A 16,413-nucleotide genomic window follows, 5' to 3' on the forward strand; every position below is an offset into this window, starting at 1 on the left:
TTTTTTTATAACGCTTAATAAAGGAGTTATTATTGAGTTAAGTCTGGCCAATCAGCGCCGATCTTTAGCCGGGCGCAAGTCGGTAAAGCCCGTATCAGACTACGCATTAAAGATTGAGATTAAGGATTGAAGATTGAAATTTGACCAATCAGGACAAAGAAATTTTAGTCCCTTTTGTCCTGATTAGTCAAATTCCAATCTTTAATCTTCAATCTTCAATTTTCAATGCGTAGTCTGATACGGGCATTAGTTTGGTCTTGGGTCATTTCAAGATCTCATTCAACCAATGAAATTGCCGCATAGCATTTAAGATCGCACTTGAGATGATTTTAAATATAAAAACGGACTATGAATACCGGTTGTCAAATGGAAAAATGTTCGATATTTGAAAAATTCTCTATTCGATACCATAGACAATTGCGTCTACATGTGTTTTTAAAAAACCCCCCATTGCTCTTTTATCGTATTGCTACATCGTATATATCCCGTGTCCATGGTTTGGTCCTAGGTCTTAGGTCCCAGGTCCCATTGTCCCATTTCAGTCATTCGTTATCCGTGGACAAGAGCGCATATTACCTAGCACCACCTCGTGCGCACGAGGCTTTATGAGATATGGATATGCTTCTCGGTCAGCATTCGCCGAGGTATGTATGCACATACATATACGTATTACGTCGCGCGATTAATGTATATGTATATCGATGTATGTACGTATGTATATATATATATACACGCGTTGCGCATAGCACCGTGAGAGTGCGTAGCGTTCAGTGAAAAAAAATGGTAGTTATTTGGGTGTAGTCGGGGCGAATTTTCTGCGATGCTAATGTGAGTACCAACCGGCTGGCTGAGACAGGCCGAGCGCCGTTTTTGGTCGATGCTATGCGAGATTAGTATGACCGGGTCGGTGATAACGACAATATGTAAGAGAGAGAGAAAGAGAGAGAGAGAGAGCGGACGAACGGACGACCCTCGTTCTCCTCCTTACGAAAGCTCGGAAGTATGTAGGTACTGTTGGTGGTTTCATGCATCTCTCGTGCTCTTCGCGCGACGTACACGTACGTGTACACGTCGCGCGGATCACGTCGCGATAATTTATCAGTCAAAAATAACGGTCCGTCGCGTTGAACGTTCCCGACGAAATGTCGCGCGTCCTCGCCCCCTTCAAGCCAAAAATCGCGCTCGAAACGTGTCCCGACAAACGATATTTTTGGGATAGATGTCATATTTTATCTCTCTCGCTCCTTCCCCGTGACACTTACGTACGCGTTCTCGCATTGTGTGCGTGCTATCCACGAATGTGTGCGCATTTTATTCGATTTGCAAACATCTCTGCGCAAACGTGTGTACGCGCGTGTACATGTGTGTGCGCGCATACATATGAAATCTCCCGACACAATACGTCGTATACGCGGCTTCTTTACCCGTGTCACAGCGGTACGCACCCTTTAAACTCATGTCGGTGAGATGTGTGTATAACGTATGCTCGCGATATATATATATATATATATATATATATATATATATACTTGCAATACGTATAAGTGTGCGTCGAGACACTCTATACATTGTCACGTTTCTCACTGGTGGCGTATCCCACGACGATGCTTGACAACATATTCTGCGGCTTTAACGGCATAAATGTCTTCGTGATCGAGTTATTTGTATGCGCCGACTATTACCTTCATTAATGCATCGATAGTTTGAAAACAAATCGATTTATAGATATTATTCTGCTTAGGATTCATGCATCGATTTTACATATGCACGATTTATCACTCTTCATTTTCTCGCGATTAATATTTATATATATTATAAGAGAATTATTCCCATATAAATTGCAGCACTTGTACTCTTAAATATTTTAATACGATATATTTTATTGGTGCATAGAAAAAGCGCGGATGAATCTTTACGATTAAGACAATGGGGTTTGTTAATACATGAGATTAAAATATTTATATTAAATATTTCTATGATACTCTATAATAGTAATACTATATCTTTTAATTTATTTTTATTTTAATTTTATTTTTTCTGATAAAATAATTAAAATACAGCGTGTCTCTTTTACTTGAAAAGAATGAAAGATTATGTTTATAAAGTATTTGTAAGAAGAAATTCTATGAAGAGAAAATATTTTAAGTAAAAATATTTAGTTTGAAATTTTTCCATGTAATAATATAAATTAAATTGTATTCTGATTGCAGATTCTTTTAGCTCTTTGGGCACTCGAAATTTATTAGCCAGTTTAGCAGTTGGTATGGCGAGATATACAGCATAAGCCCAAATTATTTCGGATATGGATATTTTAAATCTGATAACAAAGACTGCTTGTTAAAAGTAGTTTTGATCAGAAAAGTTTTAATTTCATTATCTCGAGAAGAGAATGATAATGTGACTCTTATTAACTTTACATCAGAGCAAACTGGATAAGAAGAAGCGCAACAAATAGGTGAAGTAATTTTGTGAAGTAAAGTTTTAAATAAAGTTGGTTATGTGCAATGCCGAGATGCTACAATGACAGCAAGACAGTGAGTTCAGTGAACAGCAATCATAAACATAATACAGACGATATTGTATTAACACAATCACATGCTTTCCCGATTGGAAGTCATTTGGAAGTAGAAGAAGACCCACCGCTAGTTGAAAAATCCCACAGGCGGCTTCGGTGTGATCTAAGTCCTGTTCCAACAAGCACAAATTCTAATTTCAACATTAAGTTACTTGGTTTAAAGGTGAGGTTTTAAAATAGTTACATATTTTCATAATGTATTTGTATTGTGTGTATATATATATATATATATACATTCTTTTTTGCAGTTGTACGTTTTGATAAATTATAAATACGAGAGTCTTATATATATTATGCTACGATAAATCTTACTCTGTACGGTCAAAGTAGATTTAAAGATTTACAGCATTAAAATATTATACATACCATTTTAATATTTGTTCCAATGTTATTAATTCTTTCTTTTTTTATTTTTCTTGCATTTTTGCAGGGTGACAAGAATACTCGTCAGGATCATCAGGTGAGCACTGGATCTGGGGGGCACAGAGAAAGAGATAGGGATATTAAAAAGAGAGCAACTATAGGCAATACAGTGCGTGGATTTCTCTCATCTGGCCACAGCAGGCAGGACAGGTATAATGATGTCTGTATCAAAAATCATGCTTCTTACATTGTCATTTGTTACACTATTGTTAATTTATAAAATATTTTTTATTATCATTTTTTTTATGAAAAGTTCTGTTTTGATATCTCTTGCTTCAAATGTTTTGCTTCGTATATAAAATTCATTATTAATTATGCATTTATGTGATTTTGTTCATACAATAGATTCTCGATAATCTAGAAAATAATTGAAGTAAAAATCTTGATGTAATTGCAAAATTTACTTTCAAAGTTGACTTTCTTCTAAAATAACAATTTTTAATAAATTTTTAATAGCGATGTATGTAATTATATCAGGTATATCAGGTTATTTCATACAAATAATGTTGAAATTTATAGTTCTCAATATTGTGTCAATGAATTGTCGAATGCGCTTCCCGAATGGGGTTTTTAATCCCGAGTTTTTTCAATCAATTCTTGTTGCAATCGTCTTTTCTTAACTATAATTATTAAAATTCTTCAAACTAAGCCTCATGTAAGCCTTAACTTAATAGTTTTGTCTTTGAAGGTGAAAACGCACTTTCCAAAAAATATAAGTAGTAATGGCCAAACATTTAGGAAAACAAACCAAAATGTACTTTCTTTTGTACTTTTAGAATTTTTCAAATCATTAATTATTCTATTGTTAGAGTAATGAGGAATATACCATAAAACTTTCTATTTTCAAGCATTGTAAATTGCTTCCTGCAAAATAGAATTACGTATTATTTTTATATTTAAATTGTTTCTCAAAGTTAATAGGAAAATGATGAAATCTTTGCAGAGAGGAAGGAAAAGAAAATTTTTGCATTATATGTATATCAGAAATGACTTGATATAATACATTCACAAAGAAATTTATTTGTTACACATTAAATATAAAAGAAGAGAGCAAATGAAAATATTGATAAGACAAGCTCAGATATTGACAATATCAAACAAATTAAACAAATAGTTGTTTGTATATATAAATATTATTCTGTGCAAATAAATTAATTCTAACATATTCAGATAATCGAGGATGTATTTAAACTAATTATAGTTACACAAGCTTGTTATGCACTAATATCACTATTAGTATAAAAAGAAATGCTTTTGCAAATAACATCAGTTACACAATGTGAAAATAGGTATATATGTATAGCAGACTTCGAAATAACATATGTTATATTTTTTTATATGTTGCACTTTTGTTCTTACAAGTTTTTGTATAATTTCAGAAATAATATATTTTTTAGATATAAAAGTTAGATCTATTTAGAATGTTTTTCTTTTAATCTTTAATTATATCCTCTATTTCTTGTTTGTATATATGCAAATATCGTGGTCTTCTTTTTATTAAATTCTATAAAAATAATCTCTCATTTATTAAAAAGATTATTTTCATTGAATATTAATGTAATAAAAATGTAAAAATAATTTTAAATTAAATATTGTATATTCTTCCTTAACATTTAAATAAAAAATGATAATCAAAAATTTGATTAAAATCAGTCTGACTTGTATAAAATAACATAATCTTGTATCATATTAATGTAAAATATGATTTATGTGTAAAATTTCAGGTATGAGACAAATAGGCAACGTTCTTCAGGCGGAACTGGCGGTGGTTTGTCTAGTTTATGTCCTAAGTTGGTGTCCAGTGGAGGTAGTGGCAGTCAAAGTGGCATCAATTTGGCAGTGGGCCACTTAGCCTCTCAGGAAACTGGAGGCACTTGCACAGTTGTCACAACTCAAAAGATTCACGCACATAATCATAGACGCCAAAGAAAGCTATCTATTGTCACACAGGCAGGTCCTAGTGCCAACATTACTGGTGATAGAAAGGTTAGTTGGATTATATTAGTTAGTTGACACAAACATTGGTGTATACAAATATATCCATTGTAAACAAACTTAATAGGTATGTTATATACTTTAAATTGCCACATAATGTGATTTAGAATTATTATTATTATGTGATGTCACTTTGTTTTATATATAGGTATTATCAAATGTAAATCGTTCCACTAGCATCTCCAAAAAGCAAATACGAACACAGAGACATGAACAGAATGCTGATTCTTTATCTATAACTAGTAACGGTCTTGCAACTAATTCGCCATCTTCCAAAAAGAAAGTGCTATCTGCTCTACATCTATCTGATAGATCATCTGCCCAAAGCGTGAATTCATTATCCTTAGATCATGAAAATGATCGTAGTTTTAGTGATGCTGAAGAAGCAATTGCAGCAATTGAAAATGCGGCACAAGGTAAAAAAATTTTCACAGTTTAAAACTTATATAAAATAAAATCACATGTGAGGCATAAGATATGAGAGATCTGTTACAATCTTATTCAATTATATGTACAGGATCTAGTTCTACACCTTCTACACCAATTAGTAAAGTGAAGGCGACAAATATCAGCAAAAATGAAGAAGCAAACGTGAGACATAATAATGTTCTCACAGAATGTAACAATCTATCAGAAAATGTTGCAGATGCACAACACATGATTTTAAATAAGTTTGAACAAGAAGATGCTACACCAGTAAAATCATCTATGGTACCTAAGTCACATGGAATTAATCAGGAAAGTATTACAAATAATAAGCAAAAATTGTCGAACTCCGCCAGTAGTACTAAATTTAATAGTATTAGTGATCAAAAAGTTTCGAAGCATAAAAATACAAATTCTAGAGAGAAAATGATTGAACATCATACTAGTAAAGATATCGAAACGGTAAATGTAGAAAAGGAATTAGATGATACTACGATATCAATGGAGACAGAGATGAATTCCACAGATAGTAATAGCAAGGATAAACGTAAGAAAAATAGAAAATCTATCGAGTATACGGATAGCGGCGATGATGGTATAGATAAAGAAATCACAGACGCTTCGAAGACTGTAAACAGCGATAAGGAAGAGATGAAGGATAATGCGGGTTTAAACGAGGAAATAATTAAGAGTTCGAGATTTGTAACGTCAAAGGTACTGGAAGAGATAACAGAAGCGGATAACAAGACGGCGGATGTAGAGAAGGTAGAAGAGGAGGAACGAGTGACGATATACGATGACGACGGCACCAGTATCAGCGATATAGTAGCGACACAGGCGCTTCACGAATCGTTAAGTAAATTGGGCAAAGTTCCGCCGTTAGACACAGAAGAGATGGAAGAAACGCAGAATACAGATTTACGAGACGAGAAAGCAAAGATGAGACAGCAGCCTGAGAAGGATATAGTTACCCAAGAGGAAACAGTGGAGGGCTTTATCGGTCCATTGCTCGATGAAAACTTTAAAGCAGATGAGAAATTATCGCAAAAGACAATGGCGATGGAGGAGGTGCAAAATTTATTAATGAAAGTGAAAGTGCAAACTGTGGAAGACGACGACGACGAGGAGAAGGCTGTAGGTATTTCGCCCGATGGAAGATTCTTGAAATTTGAAGAGGAAATCGGTCGTGGCAGTTTCAAGACTGTTTATCGTGGGTTGGACACCCAAACGGGTGTAGCTGTAGCTTGGTGCGAATTGCAGGTCAGTGCGATAATATATATTACATAGAGATAAATAACTATATATTACATTATTTTACTTGACTTGCTATTAATTTTAAAAATCAAACATATGTACGTTATTTATAATAGAAAATTATATATTGCATATAATATTAAGAGAGAGAATATTTATTTTCTATTTTTTTTATAGGAAAAAAAATTGAATAAAACAGAAAGATTGCGATTTAGAGAAGAAGCTGAAATGCTAAAGGGATTACAACATCCAAACATTGTAAGATTTTATGACTATTGGGAAGTTACACTTACTCGTAGAAAATATATTGTACTAGTCACTGAACTTATGACATCAGGAACATTGAAAACGTAAGTTTTTGTAGTGTTAATTTATAAAGCATTATTGTAAAATATATTTTTAAACTGATTTTGTATTTAATTGACGTATTTAACAGGTATCTGAGGAGGTTTAAAAAAATCAATCCCAAAGTAGTAAAATCTTGGTGTCGGCAAATCTTAAAGGGTCTCAGTTTTCTTCATTCTAGATCACCGCCCATTATCCACCGTGATTTAAAGTGCGATAATATTTTTATCACCGGTACAACGGGAAGTGTAAAAATTGGTGATCTAGGTCTTGCGACATTAAAGAATCGCAGTTTTGCAAAGAGCGTTATCGGTACGCCGGAATTTATGGCACCTGAAATGTACGAGGAACATTACGACGAGTCGGTTGATGTTTACGCCTTTGGAATGTGTATGCTTGAAATGGCTACTAGCGAATATCCGTATTCTGAGTGTACAGGACCAGCACAAATATACAAACGCGTAGTATCGGTAAGTGTATATCTGTATGTGTTTGTTGTTACTTTTTAGTGTGTTAATTGGTCATGGCAGTTTCAAAACACTTTCAGTAATTTGTAATAATAATATTTGAGCGTGTGTGTTGGAAAGATAAAGTTTATGTTTTTAAATCCTAAATATAAATGTAGTGCGCAAAAAAGGATTGATATAACACACATCTTGAATAATAATTTTTATTTATATTATAACAAACACATACACACAATTTTTACTTTTATTATACAGGGTGTGAAACCACAGAGTTATGATAAAGTTGAAAATCCAGAAGTACGCGATATTATAGAAATGTGCATACGTCTGAAGAAAGAGGAACGACCGCTCGTTAAGGACTTACTGAATCACGAATTCTTTGCCGATGATGTCGGATTGAAATTGGAAATGGTATCGCGAGATTCAGCGGTTGCGGATACTGAATTGTCGCGTGTCGAATTTAGATTGCGCGTGCTGGATCCTAAGAAACGCAGTAACAAGCATAAAGAGAATGAGGCAATACAATTTGACTTTGATATACAGGCTGATAATGCGGAAGAGGTAGCGTTAGAAATGGCGAAATCCAGTCTCATATTGGAAGAAGACGCTAAAGCGGTAGCCAAGATGTTAAAGTCGCAGATTACAACCCTGTTGAGAGAAAGGGAGGAACGTAAAGCCAAAGAGGAGAAGGAACGCCTGGATAGGGAAACCGCCACAGCCACAGATATTGCAACTAATGCTGCTGCAAACTCTGAAAATTTATTACAACAACAATTGTTACTTCAACAAATGCAATTGCAGCAGCAACAACAACAGCAACAGATTCAATCTAATATCGGTATGCAAATGCAAAATCAAGTCCCGATGCAATTACAACAAACTCAAATGCCCATTCAACAGCAGCAATTGCAATCGACTGCTCAACAAACTCAACAACATAATTTACAACCACAGCAGGTTCAGTTAGTCCAACAGCAACCGATAATACAACAGCAAACGTCAGTTGTGCAACCTCAACAAGCACAGCAAATGCAATATCAGCAGCAAATGCAACAGCAATATCAACAACAGCAGCCGTATGCTCAGCATGTTCCACAGAGTTTGAATACAAATTCTTCACAATGCTCTACTCCACAAAACGTTCAGGGCCAACCTCAATTTCCTCAGGTACCGCAGCAAATGCAACAGCAGCAGCAAATACAGCAGCAGCAAATACAGCAGCAACAGCAGCAGCAGCAAATACAACAGCAGCAGCAGCAAATACAGCAGCAACAGCAGCAGCAGCAGCATGTGCACCAACAACAGCAATATATACAATTGAATCAAATGAGTGTTCCACAACAGATCCCTCATCAGATGCAGCAACAAATGCAACCCCAAATACAAATGTTGTCACAACAGCAACACATGCATCAACAACTTCAATCGCAACATGCGCAACAACAGCAGTACGCGACGCAACCGCAAATCCAGCATGTTCAACAACTGCATCAACATTCCGTTGGTTCACAGCCCGTTCAGAATCAGCAATACTATCAGCAGAACGCTACCGGCACTGCTACGGGATACGTATCAGCGGGCTCTTTGTATCAGCAAACCATGCCGCAACAAATATTTCACACATATACCACATCTACTAATCCTTCTGGCCACGTCGAGATTTTATCGTCCACTCAAACGGCAACGCAGATTTATTCTCACGCGGCTGCAATGCCCGCAGCATCGTCGCAGTCGCAATATATGCAATCGGCGGGACAGGTTCAGGCATCTATACCATCAGGCATAAACGTCAATAGCTCTTCAGCTGTGACTCATATGCCAAATGTACCGACTTCGACGATTCCCAATATGCAAAGTGCGCCTCCTTTACTTGGCAACACCGGCCATCAACCCCAGTCTCAGCAAAATATCCTCGTACAAATGCAATATTCGCAAAATACGAACGTCATGCCCAATTCTATCTCGATAACGCCCAACGTCGCAAATGTTTCGGCACCATCATCTACAGCAAATCTGCAGCAACATCAGCTGTTTCTTTCGAATACGGATCAATGCCCCAATGCGACTGACAGGTCTTCATTGGTAAAACAAGACACAATGGATTCAATACAATCTTTGCCACCAGATGCATCAACTAATCTACAAGATCAAATTGTTACAACAGCTGCTCCAGTTGCAACGAATGTCGCACAGCAATTTGTAGCATTTAATGATGGGTGAGACGAAATATAAGAGATAAAATACAAACGAGCAAGAAACGAAAAGTAGTAAATTTAATCGACTATTTTATTTTTCAGAGCTACACCGGAAAATTCTGAAAGCGTTACCGTTTCTGAGAGGAACCGGGTGAAACGTTCAGGAACTAAGCGTAAAAAGCCAGGCATTAAATTAACAGTCTTGTCTGTCAGTAGTAGCGAGGGACAATCGATGACCGTCGAATGCCAATTAGATACGAGTAAACAAAAAACTGTTACTTTTAAATTTGATCGAGACGATATGGTACCTACAGATATTGCTAATAATTTGGTAAGAACATATATTTTTTGGCATTTTATTTACTTTGTATATTCTTTATATATATTTTATCTCATATCTTTCTTTTTTCTCTAATCAGGTTGCGGAAAATCTATTGCCACAATCGCAATGTGAGACATTTATAGAATTAATCGAAGACATTGTCAAACAATTACGTTTGGATCCTACACGTACCCTACCTTTGGTAGCACATGGTCCACCTGATCAATCTGCCGGTGGAAGTCCAGTTACAAGTCGACGTCCTCGGGATCGCGACCACAGTCTCGATACAGCTAAGGTATAATTTTTCTAGCTATTAAATAATAAACTAATAAATATTAATAAATTTGTCAATAAAGATGCATTGTATATGATGTAAAAAGCATTTGCATCTTATCATGTGGAGAATTCTGTGATTAATATTTTTATTTTGCTCTCTAGGCATTCTTTTATGCATATAAAGTTTTCATATGTTATTTAAATGCACATATAGATGTGCGTGTGATATAATGTACTGTATATAGTGCAATTATTCTTATTACTCTTTTCCCCAAATAAACCAATTTATATTTTTTTACTCAAAATCAAACAATGATCCAAGATAACAGATAGCATAGGAGGCTTTATGTTGAACACATGTATATTTTAAACATAAAGTCAAGAATATATATGTATAATTGGTATATATGGTTTTGGACGCAGCAGGTGAGACATGGCTCGCTAACACGTCAAAGCAGCCACCGATCGTCGTACAAAATCCACCGTAGACACCGTTCGGTGAGTTCATCGATCCTACCGTTCCTTCTCCCGTTTCTCCTGTATATTTCAGAATTATACAATCGTGGACGCTTGCGCGACTCGTTTTTGTTACACTTGCCCAGATTTGCCCAAATTTATATTATTATAATTATAATTTTGTTTTGTTATAGGTTTATATTATATATGTGTAAATCTAAGAAAGCTTTGAGATTTCAAAAGAAAACTTTTATTTCTCTGGCAATCAAATTTTGTAACATAGGAAAAAACGATTGTATTGATTGCATGATTTTGAAGAAATCAAGAGATTGATTTCTGTATTTTGAGTTTGTGATTTCAAGAGAGAAATTTTTGAAATTCTCAGAATTTTTTTAGAAATATCTATACATTTATCATAATATCTCTATGTCTCTTTTTTTGCAGATTATCTTATGTCATATTATAGCATTGAGTGTGTGTGTGTATGTAAAAACGTGTGTGCGCGCGTGTATGTATGTATATATATATCAAGAATTATTTTGTATATTTATTGAATTATGCACCGATTTACACATCAAATTTCTACATATTTTTATTTTATGGAAATGTATATTGTAAATGTATAATGTATGCTGTTCTATAAAAAAAAATTAATTAGAACCATTTTAAGAGGAGTTTCTACTTTGTTAGCATTGAAAAATAGGCAATTTTTCGAAATTTTTAGGAAAGAAACTAATAAAGATAGAATGATAAACTTTGGTATCCCCAAAAATATATCTTTATTGAATACAAAAAAGAATCGCCATGGTATTTGGAGCTGTCGGGAGGCCGGATCAAGCAGCCGGTGAGATAAATAACGGTGGAACTTCCAGAGCCTCCAAAAATTATCTGAAATAAAAGAATCGATCAGTTTTATAATCTGTAGATGTTTGCGCATAAAATAGACTAGAATAAAAAACATATAAAAAGTTTTGAGTGAGTTATGATTATTCAAAGGCAGTCATTTTTTTTTTTTGGAAAGATTTTTCTTTTTTTTAGTAACCAGAACTCACTCAAAATTTTTTATATTTTTTTTATTCTAGTCTACTTTATGCGCAAACATCTACGGATTATAAAACTGGTCGATTTTTTTGTTTCAGATAATTTTTGAAGGCTCTGGAAGTTCCACCGTCATTTATCTCATCGGGCTGCTTGATCCGCCCCCTCGGCCCCCCGACAGCTCCAAATACCATGGCGATTTTTTTTTGTATTCAATAAAGATATATTTTTGTGGATACCAAAATTTATCATTCTATCTTTATTAGTTTCTTTTCTAAAAATTTCGAAAAATTGCCTATTTTTCAATGCTAACAAAGTAGAAACTCCCCTTAATTATATTGCAACAAAATATTCATTTTTTTTTTATACATATAAACATTTTTTCATATACATATTGTGCATCATATATTTTCAAGGTTTATTAGCATTACAAATTACATGGTCTACCAAAATGATTACTTATTTAATACTTTAATAAATTATTTCCTACTTTAATAAATATAAAGAGTAAGGAATGCTTTCATAAAATCTCTTTTTAAATTGCTTCTCCTTAAATTGCTTCTCTTCAAAAATTGCTTCTCCTTGTAGGCATTTTTAAATTGAACGATTTTTTACAAGACACAAATTTACATATAATTCTTAAAATATGCTGAAAATTATATATTATTAATGTAGAATATATATTTCAGAATTTGTAATGCACAATTACTATCAATATTATTTTTATTATAGAAGTATTCATCATTGTGTTCTTTTGCCATTTATTATAAGTTACTAATAACTATTTTATGAGTGAAATAATGAATATTTTATTCATTTCAGAGAGACGAAACTTCAAATACTTCTACCCCAACAAAACTATTGCCGATCGATCAGATCATTTCTCATATTGCCAATACTAATTTGGAGAAGCAACAAATCGCTCAAACACCCGACAGTCAAACAGGCGCTGAAAATACGTCGGCGGAGGCTTCCAGGAGATCATCTACATCTACGCAAAACACCGATACCTTGACTCCTACGAATATACCGAGTGATCCAACGGATAACCAAGAAACTGTCGTTTCTGGAACGTCCGCAGAAACAGTAGTGGAAGCTCATCATAATATTCAAAATGATGCTAATAACTCTGCTTTTAAATCTTATCAAAGTTCCACGATACCTGCTCAGATGCAAATCCAGCAGGATACAATGATGAGTACAGGTCACGTAGTGAGTGAAGTGTCAAAAGAATCTCAAGAACAGCAAGATATAGTGGATATAAAAGAATCTGGAACGACTAAAGAAACAAATGCATCCGACATAGTTGCAGAAATATCTACCTTGACGGTGCCAACCGCACCGGCACGTAAAGTATCTCGCTTCTTAGTTAGTCCTGTAGTTGAACAAAAAAATATCGCGGCCGAAGAGGAATCTTCTGTCATCAATGAAGGCGCAAGTCGTACATCGCAGTCGATAAACCAATCAATTGTGTCTGCTGCGGAACCTGTATTAAAAAATGAAGAACACGTAGAAGCGAATGTGTCAGAGATTCAGAGCACGAATCTGCATGAACAAGCTAGCAATAATGAGAATATAGTTGTTCAAGGAGTTCCGTATACAAACGTGGAACAAACGGATAGCGTTCAACAGATCTCACAGCCGGGACAACAGCCGATTGGACTGCAACAAAGTATTATCCAAGTACAAACTGTGCAGCAAGTAACGGGACACATGCAACAAACTACGACTATCAATCAGTCGAAGCAGCATACCATAATTGTACAAGGAGCTACAATCACCTCACAACAAACATCTCAGCAAATACCTCAAACTAACGTTCAGCATTTTGTGAATTCACAGAAGGAAATGCAGCCTCTCCAGCCACTTCATACGAACGGAATAGCTCAAACACAGGCACAGTATCCGAATCAGACGATGATACAATCTCCTGCCGTGGTAATGCAACAGCAGCCACAGCAACAAATTCCTATACAACAGAACGTACTACAACCGCATATGCAGGCGGAACATCAAGGCCACATACAACAAACTCAGCGTGCTTCAACAGTGCAACAATTCGTCCCGCAGCAAGTACAACCGCCGACGCAGCAATATGTGATATTGTCGGGACACATGCAGTCGATGCAACCGAATATTGACGATCGAAATCGTAGGGTATCGAATATATCTATTGCATCCAATGTGTCTATGGATTCTCAAATTTCAGAACCGTCTAGTATACCTGAAGAAAAGAGACAAGCTGTTGTAACTGCAGCTAATATGCCTGCAACAGCGCATATGCAACATGTGCAGGTTGCTCCACAAGATATGTCAAATGTAATGCCGATACAGCAAAGCGGTAGTGTAGAAGCTGCTCAACAAACGGTTCAAACCACTCATCAGAATGTGCAACACAGTGCTCTGGGTACTGCAATTCCGCAATCTATGCCGGTACCTCTTCCCGTACACCCGGTCGTTACGGATGTTTCTACGTCCAAGGTCGCGGTTAAGACAAAAGAAGTATCCTCGACACTTCCAGATCTTGCGCAAAATTTGGCGAACATACTTTCAAATCCGAAATCCAAATCCGCCACTCCTCATCCTTTAACCAGCAGTCACGAAACAACCGCCGTGCCTAATCCTGCTGTTGTTGCTGCCCCTACATTAGTCGACTATAAACCCGTACAATCCGAGCAGTATTTTCAACCTATACAACCGGAAGTGAGCCAGCTACAGATTCAACCGCCCGTTCAACATAATTATCAAGGACAAATTATGCATCAAGGATATCAGGGACAGCAAAACTTTCAACAAACGTTTCCAAATCAGCAGTTGCTTCATCAAAATCAAACACAACCAACGCTGCATTCGATTCCGTTAACAATCCCGCAACAGATTGACTTGCAATCGCAAATGATGCAATCAAATTTTGTAACAGGGCAATCAACCGCTCAAGGAAAGTGGTTTATTTCAACTAATCAAATTAATCCTCCACAACAGCAGCAGCCGATATTGCGACATATACAACCGAATCAACCGTTCCAAAATCAATTCCAGTTGCAACAAATCCCGATGCAATCCCAAGTGCAACAACAAACTATGCAAGACCAGCATAACGAATCTTCCATTGTATTAGATCAATCGCACTTACATTTAAAGCTTCCGGACCAGCAGCCAACAAAACTTTTGGAGCCTGAGAATTTGGAATCTTCAAATTTAAATTGGTGCGCAATTTATTATTTTCATTCATTTTAACAGACAAAAATAGAAAAACACAAATGTGTTTCTTTATTAAGTTTTAATTTATTATTTCAGTATACGTCGTACTAGTTCTGATTGTCAATTGCTTACATCCGAGAATGAAAATTCGAGTCACGACGTGACGCCCGAGCATACTCTTGTTGAATCCATTGATTCTACATCGATTCTACAACAACAATTGTCGCAGCCATATCAGCAACAGCTTCAACAACAACAACAACAGCAGCAGCAGCAGCATCGCAAACTCAGTCAACAGAATTCGTTGGACAAAGTGTCGGATATAAGCAGTGTCGGAAGCATCGGAAGCAGTACAGGACCGCAAACTATAGCCGACTTGCATCAAAAACTCGTACAATTGACTAGTCAGCCATCGGAAGCGTTAAATGTCGGTACACCACCTATAAGTTATCCTGCTACGCCTCATAATCACCAAATAGCTGGAGGACACGATACGTACATGCATTCCTTGCAGCAGAAACTGTATAATATTGGTATGCCAGTCTCGTCGACGAATGCTGCCACATGTCCGTTATCTCCTCAGACAACGATACATTCCTCTACTATTCTTACTGATACGCAAGTCAGTGATGCTACCATTGAAGGCTCTGTTATAACTCAAGAAAGTTCTGGCACATTTTCTCAAACTGTGAGTACTTTATAGAATATTAAAAGATTTTAAAAGATTTTATATAAAATCTGTTTTTAGAATGTGGAATGTTCTCTCGATAGTCCAACACCGGGAGTAGCTCCCGCCACAACCGAAACTATGAGTCCAAGCAAAGAGAATGTAAAGGTACGAGCTCAAAGACCTGGATCCCGTTTGCAGGAATTAGAGCAAGAATTGGCAAAGATTCATCACAGAGGCTCGGTTTTCGCGGCAGCTCCGACACAACCGTTAACGCCGCCTATATCTATACAAACGCAGCAACAACTCGCGCAAAATTTATTAACGACTGCTCCGCTAGTGTCAACTTGCGTACCTATGACCACTGTCGCTCCTAACGTTGTAACACCGCGATCTGGTACCAATACTCCAATTCAAGCAGAACTCCAAGACAGTACTAACGAGGTAATTTCCATTATCTTGTAATTTTTTTCTTATAATTTATTCTGTCAGTTTTTTCATAACTATTATTTATATATAATATGGAACAGGAATATGTTATTAATCATATTTTCATATGTAAATATGAAATAATCTCTCTCGGATTTATTATATCTAATTTTCTTTTCTAAGTCGATAATTTTTTTTTGACTTATGAGTATTCAATGTATTTACAATCACTTAATCAATATTTGAACAAAGTTGCTGTCACAATTTTTGTGTTTTTTTGAAATGTAATAAAGAAATAAAGTTATGACATATTACGAAATATTATTTTATATGATATTTAGTTT

The 16,413-nt window shown here is 35.7% G+C and overlaps 1 protein-coding gene across 14 annotated transcripts in view; it reads left to right on the forward strand.

The window, feature by feature from the left end:
- Positions 1-540: 540 nt before the first annotated feature.
- The window catches only part of LOC115233094 (serine/threonine-protein kinase WNK1), a 20,641-nt gene continuing 4,768 nt past the window's right edge, over positions 541-16,413 (forward strand). The window contains exons 1-16 of one of the 14 annotated variants that reach the window (XM_029803334.1): positions 708-828; positions 2,211-2,738; positions 3,006-3,148; positions 4,723-4,984; positions 5,142-5,409; positions 5,511-6,679; positions 6,851-7,023; positions 7,110-7,488; positions 7,741-9,701; positions 9,783-10,011; positions 10,100-10,297; positions 10,702-10,776; positions 12,595-13,533; positions 13,615-14,978; positions 15,070-15,661; positions 15,722-16,084. In XM_029803334.1, the coding sequence (XP_029659194.1) occupies positions 2,505-2,738; positions 3,006-3,148; positions 4,723-4,984; positions 5,142-5,409; positions 5,511-6,679; positions 6,851-7,023; positions 7,110-7,488; positions 7,741-9,701; positions 9,783-10,011; positions 10,100-10,297; positions 10,702-10,776; positions 12,595-13,533; positions 13,615-14,978; positions 15,070-15,661; positions 15,722-16,084 (8,349 nt within the window). In that variant the 5' untranslated portion in view covers positions 708-828; positions 2,211-2,504. Of the gene's footprint in view, positions 645-707; positions 1,009-1,047; positions 1,463-1,560; positions 1,665-1,770; positions 1,932-2,210; positions 2,739-3,005; positions 3,159-4,722; positions 4,985-5,141; positions 5,410-5,510; positions 6,680-6,850; positions 7,024-7,109; positions 7,489-7,740; positions 9,702-9,782; positions 10,012-10,099; positions 10,298-10,701; positions 10,777-12,594; positions 14,979-15,069; positions 15,662-15,721; positions 16,085-16,413 lie in introns of those variants that run through there. The other 13 variants (XM_029803335.1, XM_029803327.1, XR_003883725.1 and 10 more) reach the window with 13 other exon arrangements.

Source organism: Formica exsecta, unplaced genomic scaffold (genome assembly GCF_003651465.1).
Source record: "Formica exsecta isolate Colony F162 unplaced genomic scaffold, ASM365146v1 scaffold160, whole genome shotgun sequence".
Taxonomy (NCBI): Eukaryota; Metazoa; Arthropoda; class Insecta; order Hymenoptera; family Formicidae; genus Formica; species Formica exsecta.